The sequence below is a fragment of the Aythya fuligula genome, chromosome Z (genome assembly GCF_009819795.1).
Source record: "Aythya fuligula isolate bAytFul2 chromosome Z, bAytFul2.pri, whole genome shotgun sequence".
In the NCBI taxonomy this organism is placed as follows: domain Eukaryota; kingdom Metazoa; phylum Chordata; class Aves; order Anseriformes; family Anatidae; genus Aythya; species Aythya fuligula.
This window is the reverse complement of record NC_045593.1, coordinates 60,816,768-60,835,164: the sequence shown is the minus strand read 5'-3', so window position 1 is coordinate 60,835,164 and position 18,397 is coordinate 60,816,768. Positions and strand designations below refer to the sequence as shown.

Genomic DNA, 18,397 nt, shown 5'->3' with positions numbered 1-18,397 from the left:
GATTATACATATACATTGTGATCAGTACAAACACCTCAGAATTCCAGCCAACAGAAAACAAGTCAAGAGCAGCTGGATCCTGACTGCTGCTTTCAAACAAGCAAGCAATTCGGTTAGAATTAGGCAGGCTTCTTATATTCTGAAATGCCATATGAAGGAAAAGTCAAATTACAAATTATGTCCTCACAGACATTTTATGATAGTTCACTTCTTGTTTGTGCTGTCTTTTACCATTGTCACTAAAATTGAAATCTGTTATTAAGTGTGAGCTTTCTGATCTCAAAGGAAGTCTCTTCTCTATGTAGGCGCATTCTTTTATACTTTCACATACAGCCTCTGTGTTGGGGAACTTATTCTTTAAAGTGATTCCTCCCACCCACTGCAAAGATGAACCACTTCTTTGCAGAAGAACGGTACCTTTAGAAATTGTACGGTATAATTCATCAAACACACAATGACTTCAAAAATCTTCTGCTCCCCAACTTACCCACCTAATTCTGAAAGACAGACTGAAACATGACCCTCCCCCCCCCCCCCCCCCCCCCCCCCCATGCACAGGCTGAAATTTGAATCACTACTAGATTTCAAGAATAAAGGCCATAAAACATTAGTATCTTCAAATTCTGTCTTCTCTGGGCCTACTGTAGTAACTAGCCCTGTGCTACCATTTTACTTTTTTTTTTTCTTTTGACTTTTTTTTTATTTATTATTTGTTTGTAGCTATTTCTGCTTCAGCCTTTTGTGTCAGAAAAGGATCTATGATTTCTTTTAGTCTCTCCTCTGCTCCCTTTAAAAATTTCCTTATCCTGTGGACAAACTTGTAAAGTAAACAGAGCCCTAAGTTGTTAAATAGTTCTTCTAATTAGCCTTCTCAGGCACCTCCTTGCATTATGCCCCATCCCTGGAGGTGTTCAAGGCCAGGTTAGATGAGGCCCTGAGCAACCTGACCTAGTGGGTGGTGTCCCTGCCTATGGCAGGGGGGTTGGAGTAAGATGGTCTTTAAGGTCCCTTCCAACCCAAGCCATTCTATGATTACTACAAGGTTATTAACATTAAACGTCAGTATTGTTGAACAATTAGTTGGAGTTTCCTCTCTGTGGAAGAGTTGACTCCTGGTCTTTAAGGACTGTTGCTGAATCTGCCTCTGCCATAGAAAGGAGTAACATCTGCTCCTTAGTGATTAAGATTTTGCTCTTTGAACTATGAAGAATTGACATTGTAATTTTTTGTGAGTCACAGTCAGTAAAAAATTAGATATGAATTTTTAATATCTCAGTGATACTTGATGGGGTGAGTGGTAGGGAGATAGAAGAATAACATATTTTTGTGTGTGCTGTACAAAGGACCAAGGACCTTAAAGGGTTCTGCAGAGTTTCATGTAAAACTTCATAATGACACTTTCCTTCCATCATATTTGCTGTGATAAAGTATGTAAGTATGCATAAAGTTGTTGAAGTTTGCAATGGCATCCAGCAGCCCAACTCCAATTTTCAACTTTTTTTTTTTTTTTTTTTTTACATGAAGTTTTTTGGTATGTTTAATTGCTCTATTACATATGGTTTTCTGTCACATGGTTATCTGATTAATATTCTCTCAGTATGTGAAGGAGGTGCTCAGGCTTCAGTCCTTTTCAATCCCATGTGCCTAACTCATGCTGTTTATCTTAAATGCTTTATTTTCATAGCTGATCTGTACATCCTCGTTATCCTCATTATATCAATACCACAGTAGTGTGTAAACCTCATTAATGCTTGGACTAGTTAGCTGCTTGTTTAGTCTGCCACCTGTTTATCAGTCATATCTGCAAGCAGAACAACACATCAACTACATAGCTACAATAACTAGACTGCCCCTTCTTCAGTTTTCTTCTGTGTTGTTTTAGCTGCAGAGCAGGTAATACACTAAAACTAAAACAGCAAGGTAATATCATTGCAAACTAACTTGCAGGTGTGGTATAAATGAACTACAAAACAATGAAATTGGGAGCGTAACTGATTGTGAATAAATCTAATCTGAAAACAAGCCGATGAAATCCAATCATGAAATGAGATGGATCATAATATAGTTTTTCCATGGGAGTGTGACCAAGAAAGATAATTAGCTTGGAGATTGATAAGTGTAGTTAAAGGATTATGAAATGTAACTGTCCACAATAGCAAAAGATGCATTGACTCTGGAGGTGTTTGCCTGTAGTTTTATATAGATTCTGAAAAGATGAAACTTGATTAACTGTATGCGTATGAACAGAAAACAGGACAGAGTCTTCAGTGACACTGGATGTCTCAGAACACGGATATTAAGCCATTCAGTTTTTTAAACAGAGATCTCCCATTTCTCGGGGATTACGCTTTATTGCTCTCAGATGTGCAGATGTTTATTTGCAGGATGAGCTCCTACTTTCACATTACAAAGTTTCCACTATATCTCACTACAGGCTTCAAGCTCTTCAGAGCAGGAAGTGCACAATAATTGCCTGAGAAAATGAGGCTCATCCCTCTCTTGAGTTTTCTGTGAGCACACTTCAAGCAGATACAACTTATTGCCTTGATAAAAATGTTACAAGCTGTCTGCACTATAGCTGTCATATACACATATATATTTTGATGAGAATGCTACAACAGATTATTGTAAAAATACCATTTAAAACAGAGAATAGAAATACCAATATGGAAAAAAAAAATGTAGGTCTCTTCTTCTTCTTTTCATTTATTTATTTATTGGTATTTATTTTATGCTGTTTCTAAACTCAAAATGGAAATTTTGCTACTTCCTTCGATCTATTTCTTAACACACCATTTAAATGGTAATGTATCTTTTAAGAACCTGTTGTGAATTGATAATTTTATGAACTGTTGGTGGGATCAACCTGCAAAAGGCTATGGCTATATGTCCAAAAGTTTCTGATTCACCCAGTTTCCTAAAGGTCAGCCCTGAAATACAATTGAGCATGCACTTATGGGTATATGAGAACCAGATGGGACATAATAACTATTTTATTTCTTTTTTAAATCATTTCTTGTGTTCATCTGCAGATCAAAAATTAAATGCAGCCCTAGTCTTGGGTCATCAATATATGTGCCTTATTCAAATATGCACAGACATAACACTGAAAAATGTCAAAATCTATTTCTATATAGGTAATAAACCTTTAATATCATAAATGGAGGGGATTTTACTGCTTAATTCCTAGATTGTATTAGTTTGAGTACTTTTTAGGCTTCCAACACTTCAGATTTTATGACTTTTAATTTCATGAAATGTAAGCAATAATAATGAAGAAATGCACTGTTAGCTGTATCTTCCTTCTTGAATTAAAGCAGTCAAGACTTCACAGCTGATAAAGATGCTCGGTCATGTAATAGTTCATTCTACTTCTACACCAGCCGGTTACTGCATTTCTTTTGCATGAAGCAATAGTGGCACCCAGTGTCAAAACCCTTGCACTGAACAGAAGCAGCCTGCACTTTTATATTTCTCACTCGTCATTCAGTATTGCTGTTTAAAATTTGTTCAAAGTCTGCAGGCTGTCCGAAGCAAAACAAAACAAAACAAAACAAAACAAAAAATCAAACAAACAAAGCCTACAGTCTACCATCTTGAAAAACTGGCCTAAAGTCTCCCTGGATATATGTATGTATATATTTATTTATTTAAAGTCTCACTAGATTATTAAAGATTTATGGTGATTACTTAACAAACTTTATCTTATTTTAAGGCACTTCAGCTTTAGATTTATTTATGGTGCTTACACCATTCTCTCTTTGCAATAAGAGAGTTTCATTCACAGTTACAAGATTGTAAAGGCTGGTGTTTTGAGGGAGATGGGTTTTGAATTCAGGTTGAAGAGAAAAAGCAATGGAAAGAATCTGTCGTTCTCCAGCTGCTTAAAAATACTGCAAATCCTTGGAGAACTCTGAAGACCTACTTAATGGAAAGAGCCAGATGACTAGACACACACAGTTACATTTAAGTAACAAAGATAATTGAAAAGAATGCTGTTAATTAGACTGTGGATGAAAATTACATCTGGCCACAGCTTCTTGGCCCCTGCACTTTCCCAGTGGTCCCTAGCACCCCGGCCTCCACGGCACCCCAACAGCCTCTTTGGCTTGTAACATGCCTACCTACAGTCATCAAATAGTTTATCACATGGAGAAACTTCAGAAATACTGTAATTTCTGGTGCACATTATGTCTTCTCTTTCACGACAGTGGCCCAGCTGCACAAAATGCTGCTATTGTGAGATAGCAGTGGCAAAACAAACAAACAAAAATGAGAATAATTAACATTGAGGGGAAACAAACATAATGAACGTTTACAGTACACATAGTGAAACAAATAGGATTTTATAAAAGACAGCACATTGTTTGCCAAGGGAATACTGCTAGGTAAAAAAATCAGCCTGATGAGACTCCATACCTGGCACTGGGGTGTCTAAACATGGGATATACCACACGGCAGCTAACGTGCCTTCTTGGCCTGCAGCTGCTAATCCAGAGGGCATCAGCTGTCCATCAGCTGTCCCAGGCCTTTCCAGGTGACTACCTGGAGCATCTAACAGCGTGTTAGAACGATTGAATCCCACCCCTGGGACCACATCCTGGCATCCTGGCATTGACAGTGTCCATCAGTTGGCCAAAACCCACAATTCTACAAATTAACGTTAGAATTGGCTAAATCCTAATCCTGACAGAGAGGTAAATTAAAATATCAACCTAGCAGATGGGCAGAGGAGGAAGAAATGCACAGCAGCAAGTAGAAATTAGATGCTACTTATTACTTGAAAAGTTTGACAAGGGAGGCTGAAATCATTAGGAGAAATCCCTGCTTTGCAAGGCTTAAAAAAAGTAAGATGACGATAGTGTCATACTGCCTAAATCACAAGACACTCTACCAACTGAGTTGCTGCTGGTTTTCAACCAGACGTCTTCTAGAGGGAAAAAGTTACTAACGTACATAATGAGAGTTAACTTTTGCAAAGAGATTTCTCTCATGAAGAATTTTTAGGGTTCCAAAAAATTGAAAGATGTTAAAAAAAGGAATAGGCCTTTTCACAGATAAACACAATATATTTGTCTTAATGTAAAGCTATAGAAAAGAAACATTTACTGTATTTAATTCTGTACTGGAAAAATGAAGCAAGTGGTAATTCATATGATATTTTTTGTGACTGTTCTGCCATCATTTGTCATCATGTCACTAAAATTTGTACTATCTGTAGTTTTGTTGACTGTGAATTTATATTTTACCTCTGTTGTGGACTGAACTCAGCCAGCAGCTAAGCAACAACAAAGCCACTAGCTCCCTCCTTCCCCCAGGAGATGAGGGAGAGAATGGGAAGGCCAACAGTGAAAAAAAGACATGCGCTGAAATAAAGAAAGTTTCATAAAGAAAGCTACCTGAAGGTGAAATTACTTAGGAAAGGCAGGACGAGAAGAGATGATAGAGTTCCTTGTCTGTGTTCTGTGAAAAACAACATATTTCAAAAGGAAGCAGCCAAGATGGAAATAGGTAAATATTGGAGGAATAGGAAGATTTCCATATCAGATAAGATTTCTGTATGTGAGGTATATGTGTTGAGATGGCATGTGTATATTTCAGAATAATGGACCAACATATCTCAGACTATCAGGTATGAAAGCAACATACAGAGATCAGTCACCTTTGCCAAAATTTCTGCACGAAATACTAGTATGTGATCATGTAAGTAAAGGCAATGCCACGATGACTCTTCAGAAGTTGTGCAGCCAGGTTTAACGATCAGATTTATCTGGAATATTTGACACCAGAGCATTTATCCTGAACGCTGCTCAGTTTGATGGCTTGACTTTGGCTCTTCTTGTTCTTTTAGCGTTGTCTTTGCTCATAGGCAAATACTGCAATCTGAGGGAGGAAAGCACCTCGCCAAATTTTTGACAGAGCGCGCTGCGATTTACCCTGATGGCTCTCAGCGACTTCCTACCTCAGCTACAACACTCCCTTCCTCCACTTTCACCCCAAACACTCTTACTACAGCGAAACCCTCGGCGCCTGGGCGCCGGCCCCAGCGCACCGCAGCCCCTCGCAGCCCCCCTCCCGGCCGGTTTTGCCCCAAAACCCCGTGCTTTCGGCGCCGCCCCCCGGCTCCTCCCCAGCTTTCCGGCGGGCTCCGTGCTCGCAGCGCCCCCGCCGGCCGCCGGCGCCCGTGCCCCGGCAGCGGCAGCGGAAGCCTCCCGGTGCCTCCCGGTCCCTCCCTCCCCGTCCCTCCTTCTCGCTGCCGGCTCCGCGTCCCGGAACCGTCCCCGCCGTCCCCACGGCGCCGCCACCTGCCGCCGGCAGCATGACAGCGCCCGCTGCCCCCCGCCCGTGAGCCCCGCGGGCCCTTTCCGCCGCCGCCTCCTATATGGGCCACCTGCTCGCCAAGGGGGCCACCAGCCGGAGCCGGGACAGCGCCGCCACCGCCGCCCAGCACCACCAGCACCAGCACCACCAGCACCGCCGCTGCTGCCACCACCACCGCCGCCGCCGCCGCCGCCGCCGCCGCCGCTGCTGCTGCTGCTGTCGGGGGAGGAAGGTGGCGGCGCGGAGCCGCAGCTGCTTCCTGCGGGGCCCCTGCATGCTCTGCTTCGTGGTGCACGGCGCCAGCCCGCCCGCCGCCCACCCCGCGCCGCCCGCCGGGCACCGCCGCCGCCGCCTGCTGCTGCTCCGCCTGCCGCCCGCCGCCTGGCAGCCGCGGGGCCGCCGCCAGCGCCTGCTGCTCTCGGGCCTGCTGCCCTCGCCGCTGCGGGGCCTCCTGGGGCCGGCCGGGCCGCCCGCCCAGGCGCTCCCCGACATGGTGTGCAAGCGCAAGGGGGCCGCCGGCCTGCCCGCCTGCCCGCCCTGCAAGCAGCCGCGCTGCAACAACGCCGCCGCCGCCGACACCGAGACCGAGAGCGAGAGCGAGGCCGCCGCCTGCCAGTGCCCGGCCGGAGAGCACCAGCACCAGCCCCAGCCCCAGCCCCAGCCGCAGCCCCGCGCCCTGCCCGCGGACGGCGCGGCCGGGGGGCAGCCAGCCCCGCAGCCCCCGGCCGAGGGCGAGAGGGATCCGGAGAAGGAGAAGGAGCAGGAACAGGAGCGGAGCGGCCCGGCGGGCTGCCCGGAGCCGCAGGAGCACCCCGCCGACGGCAGCCGGGAGCCGCCGGCCGCCCCCGACATCAACCAGCTGCCGCCCTCCATCCTGCTCAAGGTGGGTCGCGGGGACGGGGCGGGGGGCGGCCCGATAGCCCCCAGGGAGCCGGGTCCCCTCCAGCCGCCTTCCTTGGCAGCCTCGTACTTGGTGTCTTCAAACCCCGCTCTTCCCTTGTGTCCCACCCCCTTCCCTCTCTTCCTGCGCTCTTTGCAAGTAACTTTTCGTTTTTAAGCCACGCTGCTGGTCTAGTCACCAGGTCCTCTTCGCCTAAACCTGCGGTGAAAAGGCACCCCTGGCCGGAGCTGGGTCCGTGATGTCCCCTGCAGTGATGCAAGTGTGTCCTTACGTGCCGGGGGGCAGAGCTCGGGGCCCTGGAGCAGGTCACCCCGGGGTCAGACGGCCGCACGGCGAGCAGGCTGTGATACTGCGAGGCAGGGCACGCGTCCTGGCCGTGCCCAGGTCCGTGCTGCTCCTTGTGCAACCCCGGCGTAGGAGGCAGCTCCCCAGCTCGCACCCTGCTGTTGTCAAACACGGGCCGTCTACTCTCTGTCGTGCACATTATTTTATTTTTTGAGGCGCATATTATTGATATGGGTCACCTGCCTTGTAAGGGCACGCCGTGTTTTATAGATTCACTACTCACATTACCTTTGGCACCTACATAAAAATCATGGACTGTCATATCTGAATTAATCTCTTCTCTGATTGCATGACTGGAAGTTGGCCGTGTGGTTTTACTAAAATAAACAGGCCGTCTGTTGGCCACTATTAATTTCAGACCATGTTATCGCTGATGTTATTCTGCATTAAGATTTGAAATCCACTGGTGCACCTTAAACACTTTTTCACGTTAGTGGTATGACTTTTCTTCTGTAGTTACTTCAGCACTTTTCAGTTTCATGTTTTCAAAAATTGTAGTCTAACTCTGTCATAAACCAGCTCTTTTAATAGTAAGGGTGTATCATGCCCCTCTCACCTGTGGACTGAATTCTTTTCTGGATGGCTTTCTACATTGCACTGAAACAGTACCTCCTTGGTATCTGTACTTCCACGTTTTTTTGACTTGTTCCTTTCCTACCTGTCCCCCACCTCCCAGTAGCTGAGTCTCTTTAATCTCTGTAGCCTAGCTCCTTCTGCGGGGTTTTTGAAGAAGCTTGCCTTTAATACTAGCAGTAAGGAATAAACTCTTTACCTGTAATTTTAAATATATTTTTTTTAGTTGCCCTTAAGTCCTCAGCTAGATTTGTGTGTGTATGGTGGTTCCTGTTTTTATTTTAGGTGCTTCCTCATCATCCCGTTCTCTTACAGGACTTTTAACTGCGAGTTTCTGAAGAGCCTTCTTGTTAACTGGGTTATACAGGGGCCTAAAGGCCTTAACACCTGCTGGGTTTTGGTACAGGTACTGTGTCCTAAATATAAACCCTTCTCCAAAGATCCTGCTTTATTATGGGGTGATGGGAGAGAAATACACACAAAGTCTTAATAACCTTTTCATAATAGTCAGTGGAGGAAAAAAAAACTTAATACAAGGACAAGCAGTGACAGCTTCAGGACTCTGTCACAGAGGTGACTCGGGACGTCCCCCACCAGGGAGGAAACAGGACCCAGCAGTAGATTCACAGAGTTTTGCTAAAGTTTGGTGATGATCATGAGACCCCTCCTCCATTAGTGAAATGAGGAGACAGCCCCCGCACTGCAGCTTGCAGTACGTTTTGTGCAGTTTGCAATAAAACACTGTGCAGACGTGTCTGGTCGTGCCCCCATAGCAGTGCTGGCCCCTGGGCCATCTCCTCTCCCTTCCATGCAGAGCGGGGCTCCTGGCATGGGACAGGTGCGGCCTTCTGTTGCCTCCCCCCTCTGTTACATCTCCCCGAGTTGTTGCTCTTCGCTGAAGTTTTCTCAAAACAGGACTTGGGGTGTTTTTGTCACATAATCAGTTTGCTGCTCCTGGTGCATCCCGTGAGAGTGTTCAGGCCAGTGCTCACAGCTCTGGGCGGAGGCAAAGTGATCGGTGCCTGGCTGCCAGGAGAACAGCGCAGACAGGTGACGCAGGGCAGGGCAGAGCAGCAGACACCTTCCTCACCATCTCCTCTTCTGGCCACCCCTGCCTGTACCTTCTTCAATATCACAGCGTATCATACTTCACTCAAAAATGCAGTCTGAGTTTTCATGGGCAAGCAAACAGTCCATAGAAACAGCAAGAACATTTAGATCAATAAAATTACAGCAAGGTGTGTCACTAAATGTAACGTTTCAGTGACATTGGGTGACTATTTTATGAAGATATCATAGCAGTAGTGTTTTGTAAAAACTTCTTTGTGCTCGGTTAGCAGTTTTGCATTGAATTTCCCATCTTCAAACAGGATTTTACACACTTTGTCAGCTCTTGATTATAGAGTAATAGTTTGTTGCTTTTTTTTTCTTAATCCGATTCAGTCATTATTCTGTATTTGTTCTTACAGTCCATCTCAGCTCACACCAAACTGGAATGTTATATTTGTTTTTATCTGTTCCAGTAATGAGTAGCATTCATCTTTCTCTCTGTCTTCATCCTTAACAATGATTAAGAATCAAAAATAGCACCACTAGTAATATAATTAGGCTTGTATTTACTACAATTAATGACAAGTATATTTTACTTATCTTGGACCATATGATTGTCATTTTTTCATATAATTTGCAGTGGATGGAAATAGTTTTGACTTCTTCAGTCCAAACAATTTTACATGAGGATGATGTATCCAAGTGTTTTTTCCTTTTATGTGCACAGCAGAAAAGGAAGTGAACAATACCAGAATAGGCCCATCCCACCTTGGGCTTAGCTGATTTTTCTTTTTATTTATACATCACTACCTGGTGCATAAGGGTGCGTTTTCCCTTCTAAAGACGCTGGTTGCTGTAGCTGAGCTTGGCATTGGGAGGATTTTGTGTAAGTACGCATTTCCGACAAGTATGGAGTTAACCTCTTATCCTCTTCCAAGAAGCTAGTCTGTGCGGCTACTTAAGTATTTGGAATCTACAAATTTATCCCAAATAATACTTCAGCTGGCATTAATCCTATCTGCTTTGGCCTCCACCTTACATGCATTAAAGCAATAGATAGGGCATCTGTCCACTTCAGATTGGTTTCTGCTCGAAATTTAGATGTCCTGTTTTTCAAGCACTGATTCATTCTTTCATTTTTACCTGACTGTTGTGGGTGAACAGAGTGATGCAATTGCTGGGTGATGCCTAATGTTTCATATCACCTTTTTAAAACCTGACCTCTGTAATGGCTCTTGTGATCTGAATCAATCTCTTCTGGGGCTCCAAACCCGGCCATTACTTCTTTTAATAGGAACTGTACCATGCTTACATCTGCCTTCCAGGTGGGGACAGCTGTTTCTTCAGCCTGTGCTGCCACTAATCTCTTCTGGGAGATTAGTAGCTTCTAACAAAATCTTAATCTGTTCAACGTTCGCTGTTTGGGTGCCACTTTTGTTTCCGCAATGTCCTATAGCACGGCAGATAACAGAAGTGTATTTCAGATCTCTGTAGATGTTCACTTTTGTCCTCGTTTCAGTTATGACAGAGTTAATTTTCTTCCTGGTAGCTGGTAGAATGCTCTGTTTTGGCTTAGGATAAGAAAAGTGCTGATAACACCCTGATGTTTTAATTGTTGCAGAGCAGTGCTTATACCAAGCCAAGGACGTCTCAGTTTCTTGCTCTGTCCTGCCAACGGGCAGGCTGGGGGTGCAGCAGGAGCTGGGAGGGGACAGACCCAGGACAGGTGACCCAAACTAGCTAAAGGGGTATTCCATACCATCTGACATCACGCTAAACGATATATAGGGGTGGCTAGTTGGGGTGGGCTGGACTGCTCGCGGTTAGGCTGGGCATCGGTCAGTGGGTGGTGAGCAACTGCATTGTGCATCACTTGTTTTCTACACATTATTTGTAGTAGTACTATTACCATTATTATTATTATTATTTTCCTGTCGTAATAAAGTGTCTTTGTCTCAGCTCACAGGCTTCACTTTCCCATTTCTCTCCCCCATCCCAGAGAGGGAGGAGAGAGGGTGAGCGAATGGCTGTGTGGTGCTGAGCTGCCGGCCGGGTGAAACCACCACAACTTTCTTCTGTCATGCTTCCCCTCGGGCTTCTGTCAGGGCTGTCAGCTCAGCTGTGTGAGCTCTGTGTTTGTGAGAGGGAGGCTCTCTGCTCTTAGTACTGTGTTCCTAGTTACGATGTCATGGCTTTTTACTCTCTTCCCTTCCAGATCATAAGATGATCCAGCTACAAAAGGAGTCAAGCCTGGAGTTGGCAGGGGTATATCTGTAAGGGCTGTGCTTACCTTCTCTTGATTTTTGGGTGACCTCTACACAGCCATGATGTAGTTCCCCTTCATCTGGTAACTGTAACAAGGTAGCTGGGTGCAAGGTGTTTCATCTTCTCAAGGGGGTGTTCTTTGCTGTTGGCAACAGCAGTCGGTACTTCTGGAGTCTCTGAAAACTCAACACTTGTGATGCACATCCAGTTACCTTCAGTTCGACTTAGAATCAGAGAGTGGTTTGGTTTGGAAGGGACCTTAAAGACCATCTAATTCCAAACCCTTGCCATGGCAGGGACACCTCCCACTAGAGCAGGTTGCCCAAAGCCCCATCCAGCCTGGCCTTGAGCACCTCCAGGGATGGGGCATCCACAGCTTCTCTGGGCAGCCTGTACCAGCACCTCACTGCCCTCTGAGTGAAGAATACTTTCCTTATATCCAATCTAAATCCACCTTATTTTAGTTTAATACCATTCCCTGTTGTCCTATCACCACACCCCCTGACAAAGAGTCCCTTTTCAGCTTTTCTGTAGGCCCCTTTAGGCACAGGAAGGCTGCTGTAAGGTCTCCCTGGAGCCTTCTCTTCTCCAGGCTGAACATCCCCAGCTCACTCACTCTGTCTTCATAGCAGAGGTGCTCCAGCCCTCTGATTATCTTCATGGGCCTCCTCTGGACTCACTCCAACAGGTCCATGTCCTTGTTCTGGGTGTCCCAGAGCTGGCCACAGGGCTCCAGGGGAGTCTCACAAGAGCAGAGCAGAGGGGGACAATCACCTCCCTCACCCTGCTGGCCATGCTGCTTCTGGTGCAGCCCAGGATTTCTGGGCTGCAAGTGTACTTTGCAGTGCAGTTAAGCAGCCCTGACAGCACCCCTCAGCACTCCAAGGTCCTTCTCCTCAGGACTGCTCTCAATCCATTCTCCACCCAGCCTGTGTTTGTGCTTGGGATTGCCCCAGCCCAAATGCAGGACTTTGCATTGGGCCTTGTTTAACCTCATGTGAGGTGTTTACAACCAATGGTTGTCCTAACACAATCTTCTGATAATTGTATTGAAAATCAGTGCAGCTGAGGCTATTACTCTAACACATCCCTGCATGCATTTAATAACTGGGCTGAACAGTAACCCACTGGGTGCATTCCAGCCAAGACCCCATAGGCCACTTGTGTCCTTTCATGCACAAATAAATTGAATGGCTTACGGTAATTCGGTATCCCAAATGTGGGTGCTGTCATCAAAGCTTTCTTCAATGTTACAAATACTTTGTCAGAATCTGAAGTCTGTTACAATGCTTCTTTGGTGTCTGGTTTTGCACAGGCCACCAATGGTGCAGCTATTTTGTAAAGGACTGATAACCAGGGTCTGCAAAATCCTGCAGCGCCTAAAAATGCTCTAATCTGTTTCTTTTTTTATAGGTTTAAACATATACTGAATGTATATTATTCACTCTGAAGACGTTTTTCTGCCTCTTTCAGATAATGCATATCCCGTGTATTCCACTTCTTTACAAAATAGTAATTTAGCTTGGGGAACTTGGTGGCCTCTTTCAGCTAAAGCAACCAGTAAAGCCTTTCTATCCTTTACACAATTTTCCCTTTTTGAACTAGCAATTAGCAAATCAACAGCATGCTGAGTCTGCACAGGGTTAATTGGTAATGGAATACTCTGCATGTCTGTAACTAAAATCTTGAAAATGTTGTAGTTGATCCTGCAAATCCTTGTGGTAATGCAGTCCATGTTATTTGTTGCCCCTCTCAAGTGAAGGCAAATATATACTGAAAATCCTTATGTACTGGAGCACTAAAGAAAGCTGCATATAAATCAATTACAGAGAAATATTTCACATCTGCTGGTTACTTCGAGGCTATTACAGTTAATGGATCAGAGACTACTGGGTGGGGTATTACTTCCTATTTATTAATTGCCCTTAGGTCCTGCACAAATCTTAAAACCAGCTTTCCCTCTGAGTCAGGTTTGGACTTCTTTACTGATAATATTGGTGCATTACAAGGAGATTCACAAGGGGTTAAAGTTTCTTTCTTCAGAAACTCTTCAGTCATCAGCAGTATTCCCTCTAGCCTCTTGTGGCAACAGGTATTGCTTTATGGAGGGAGGTTTCCTTCCCTTGGATTCCAATTTAACTGGGGTTACTGAGTAATTGTCCCACCTCCAGCAAGCTCCATGCCCACAAAGATCTCAGTACATCTTTCAGCTCCTGAGGGATTTTGTTTATTTTCTACTGTCCTACAAACATCACTCCTGGAACATTTTTCCTGTGGGAAGTTTTAAAGTTATACCTTCAGGAGCACATAGCAATTGTGCTCATACTTTATACAGTAAGTCCAGTAAGTCCCATCTTACTAAGTTTGCAGGCACTGATTCTTCTAATAACAAAAGAAATGATCTACTGATAGTGGGCCTATTCGTACCATCACATCTTCTGTCTTTGAAACATGTCTCTACTTTTCTGCTATACCTGCTACATTTACTTGTCCTGTTACATTGGAGCCTGCTGGGGGGGGGGGGGGAGGGCAGGCTGCTGTGAACTAAATAGGGATAAGCCTTATTTCCAATTTTATGTCTAATACTAGTTCCTTGGATCTGCCTGGGAGGTGTATTTCTGTTTCAGTTTCCACTGAGGCCTGTGTGTGTGGTATCTGTCTTTGTATAACTTCCTCACCTTATTGCCCCCTGCGCTTGGCTTCCCTAAATCGTGGTCTGCATCCCCTTCTCGGGGGCTTTCTCTTCTCTAGTCTCCTGCCAGCTTGCAGTAACTGCAGCAGTCTCATGTTAAATCAATCTCTGTGCTGTTTTCTGCACCCCTGATTTCTGTCATTCCTTTGCCTCCCTGTAAAGTCCCTACTAAATGAGGCTGCTGCCAGAAAACTTGCCTTTTCCTTCTGCTGCTTCCTCTTCTGTCTGTCTTTCTCCTTATCTCTTCCATTACACACCAATTACACTATGCTCGTTAGTTCTGCCATTGATTTACCTTTCCATACCGGGAAGTGCTTAGTAAAATGTTTCTTGATACCTGGGGCTGTTTGGTCTACAAATAATGAGACAACCAAGGGCCTGTTGTGTTTGGCTGCAGGGTTTATTTGCCCAAACACTTGCAGCTGTTTCTCTAACCTAGTTAGAAAAGCAGAGGGATGTTCTTCTGGCTCTCGCTGACAATATTTTACCTTTGTCCAATTTACCACTCATTTTGCTGCCTCTGTTGCAGTTATTAACCTATTTTTACGAGTTCTAGGTGCGTCAGTCCCAGCCTGTGTCTGATAATTCCCATATGGTTCTTGTTCTGGCCTTGTGGTTCCATCGTCCTGGGCTGCAGCCCACTCTCTGTTCTTTTGCAAAATTAAGGTATTTTTTCTTCATCCAGAGTAAATAAAGTATCTAGCAACTGACAGACATCTGTCCGTGCTGGATCTTATCTCTACATATACTTCTAATCACCTGTAATACTTTTTCTGGGTCCTGGATCCTCCTGTATCCATGGCACTTGTTTCCACCCCACTCAATCTGCAAGACTGAAAGGCATACGCACCCTGTGCGCTGCTGCTGCAGCACCCAAGGCAGGCGGAGGGAACACGTCCTCCTTTAGCAGAGCTGCATTAACAGGAACTGTCTACATGGAGCACAAAGTCATCTGCCTGGTGCTTGTAAGGCCTCTGGTGGAGTACTGCATAAAGCGCAGGGGTCTGCTTGGAAAGCCCACAGACAAATTGGAGAGGAATCAAAGGAGACCTAGAGACTGGAAACGTGGCCTGTGATGACAGCTTGAAGATACTGTTGAAACTGAACAACACTTCTGTTCTAAGGAGAGACTGGCACACACTCTGCTGTTGTGAGAAAATCGATAAGAAGCTTTACTGTGTTCCTGTTCTTTGTTGTGTAACAAGAAACGATATGTTTATTTTGATGTGAGGGAAACTTTTTGGTGAGATACTTGGAAAATGACACACTGTGAGAACAGTTAGTTTTGGCAAAGCTTGTTTCCTGTCTTTGAGGATGTGTAAGGTGCTGGGATTTTTATTTATTTATTCCTTTTGAACAAGTGGGATGGCCTTATCAGGGATGATCTAGGTGTACTCGAGTTTGCTCCACAATGAGGAAAGGAGCTTTTAGAATGAGTAGTTGACCTTTTTGACATCTTCTCTATCAATTTACTACTTTCTTTTTTGAGAAATCATGAACAGTTTCTGCTTTGCTTGCAGCATCGACATCGATTTTAGCTTAGAGGTAATGTGCAGTGAATGGAAGATGTGTGTGTATTTCATTTAGTGTAAGGTTTTCATAAATACATTATTGTTATTTGGAGCACTACTGTTCCTTTTCTTGAATTTTTACTCAACTTTTCGATTTTTTTTTCCCATTTTGACTTTTTTCCCCACATTCTTTCCTTGCTTTACTAAGATTGCATGTTTGCTTTTGATAATGTTGATACTAAATTACTAGCACTGCATTTAAGATTATCTGAGTGATACAAGGAGGGTTCATTTTTTATTTTAAAAAAGAAAGGTATCAGGGTTCAAAAGTCAGCAGACAGACCAGAGCTAGGATCTTTGGTTTTAAAAAAAAAAATTACCTGAAAAAAATGGATATACATATTTTAGTAGCTTGGTACTTTTTTTATCCTGGTCAGAAGACACAGAGAGCGATCAAAATACATTACTCAGATTGGACTTCATCCACAAGTTCAGAGTCACTGTAGCAATGCTGTCTTTTTTTCCCTCTTAAGCTAATGTTCCCGTCAGTTTGTGCTGTCTAGAACTTGTTTCAAGTATTGAGAAGAATGGAAAAGGTTTTAGCAACTTTGCAGTTGATGCAGAGAGGTAAATGCTCTTTCAATCTTAACTAGTCTGATTAGCTTCTTATTCTTTAGCCATGTCCAGCCCGGTGCCATTGATTTGTTTTCATGAAGCTCGCTGTGACTCTGTGACTGCAGTAGGGAAGTGAACCAGATTTAACTGCACTGTGCTGTTGCTGTGTGACTTGCTGAACTTACAGAAGTGCGTGGGAAGGGTATATTTAGAAAAAGAAAGGTATGCTAGTAGAAGCCAAGATACTGTGGATGTTATTGTCAATAGGACAGTTCTGAAAGATGTCTTGGTTACATCCTGTGATTTGTTGCAGAATTGTAAAAGCACATAGTTGCCTTGCCATGTGTTAAAAGTTGGGTTTCATGTAAGCATGTAGGTTTTCACCTTAATTACTTGTGTGATGGGGGAGACAAGTCTTGGGATGAAGTTACTGAGGGCAGTTTCCTGACAGTCAGGAAGTCCTGAGGGCAGGTGCCTTGACACTCACCCTTGCCATGGGGCCTAGCACACCCAGTAAAACTTTTCCTAATAATGTTTAGGCGTTTGTAGGATTGCTCTACATCCCTGAATAAGTCCATATGTGTTTCGGAAAGGGGTAATAATCTTGCAAGTTGTGCACTGTTTGAATACAAAGTAAAGTGATTGCAAGGTGTTTTCATTTCCTATGCATTTATCCATTTCTCTTGTTCAGAAGTGTCTGTGTTTGTTCTTTAACAGATTTTTGGCATGTTTCATCATCTCCATCTTAAACTGTTGTGGTGATTCACAAGCAGCACAGGCCTCTTTTAGTGAGGACAGCGTGGGTAGCTAGGATTAAGACTATCAGCTCTTTCAAGTAAAGATGATCTGTTTATTAGTCGGCACCCTTTCTTTACATTAATATGAAAGGTATGGTATCAGTGCCTCCTGTTAACTTTGTAGGGACAGAAACTGAAGTTGAGTTTTGCATTGCAACTAGGACAGTCTGTTAGCGAGTGGCTGCTAAGAGCAGTGTCTATCACTTTGTAACCTCTAGCAGCATGTTCCTGCTGCTTCCTTTCTGCTCTGTAGGGTAATTGTGTAATTGCAGACTGAGCTGATTCAGGTGGCTAACCAGACACCAACCTAGTGTTGCAAACCCTTCCTCAGAATCAGCTACTTTCTCTGGATGTAGCCGCTATATTCAGTGCGACAGACACCCAGGTGAGGTAGACAGCTAAACCGTTCCTAGCAGTGGCAGCTTACCATAAGAATGTTGCTTGTGTTGTGAAAAAAGTGTCACTGTCACATTTTTAACTCCATTTCCTTAATGGCTGTGCCGAGATGGAAGGTACTCCTTCCAGAGATGTGTCCTTTGAGTTCATACATCTCCTTTGTGTACTCAGGTGCTCATGAGACATTTGTGTTTCTTTTTATCCCGTTGAGATTATGTGTGGATAAATGATGAAACCTCTTAAAAACTGCGCAAATACTGCTCTGCCCTTTGTTTATCTTCTGTTGATAGATGATTCATTAGTTTGCTGAAATAGAGTGGAACAACCTCTCATAAATATAAAACCACCGGAAGCTTAACTTCAGCATGCCTGTAATTAACAACTACTGTGTTTAACAGTTCATAGTAAAAAGTCATGTTCTAAGCGTATTACTTTTATTAAAGGGTATTTTGGAGTTGTTTTTTGATAATTAAGCTTCAATTAGTTGCTCAAAATACTTGCACCCAGCCGACGAAAAAAATGGACAGTTTTTCAAGAATTAATTTTCCAAGTTCATTAGGCACTGTGATGAATAGTAGCATAAAACGTTTGAGTTTACATTTTAATGTTCTCTGTATGTACAGTTCTTGTTAATACAATGAAAACTTTAGCTTCAAAACGGTTCTATTTGAACAATACAATGGAAACAATTGCATAGGTATCTGTTCATCTTGGATACAGATTTCTGCTGAGAAAAGACAGCTTAATTTACAGAAATCATTACTCCTCTAGCTAGTTAGATTGAAAGATCTTTCAAAGGAGAAAAAGGGACAGAAACAGTGGGTGCATGAATTCACCTTTTATAATCTATTTCTGTCCTGGAACCTATGGTCTATACTCTGTCTACCCATGTTCATAAAACTGTAGTTCTTAAAGTTTGAAGAATCTTTAA

General features: G+C 44.0%; 1 protein-coding gene across 1 annotated transcript in view; it reads left to right on the top strand.

Annotated features, from left to right (window-relative positions):
* Positions 1-6,382: 6,382 nt before the first annotated feature.
* Positions 6,383-18,397, top strand: part of FBXL17 (F-box and leucine rich repeat protein 17) — a 311,268-nt gene continuing 299,253 nt past the window's right edge. Inside the window, exons 1-2 of the mRNA XM_032206399.1 lie at positions 6,383-6,434; positions 6,513-7,204. Coding sequence (XP_032062290.1) covers positions 6,383-6,434; positions 6,513-7,204 — 744 coding nt within the window. The remainder of the gene's footprint in view (positions 6,435-6,512; positions 7,205-18,397) is intronic.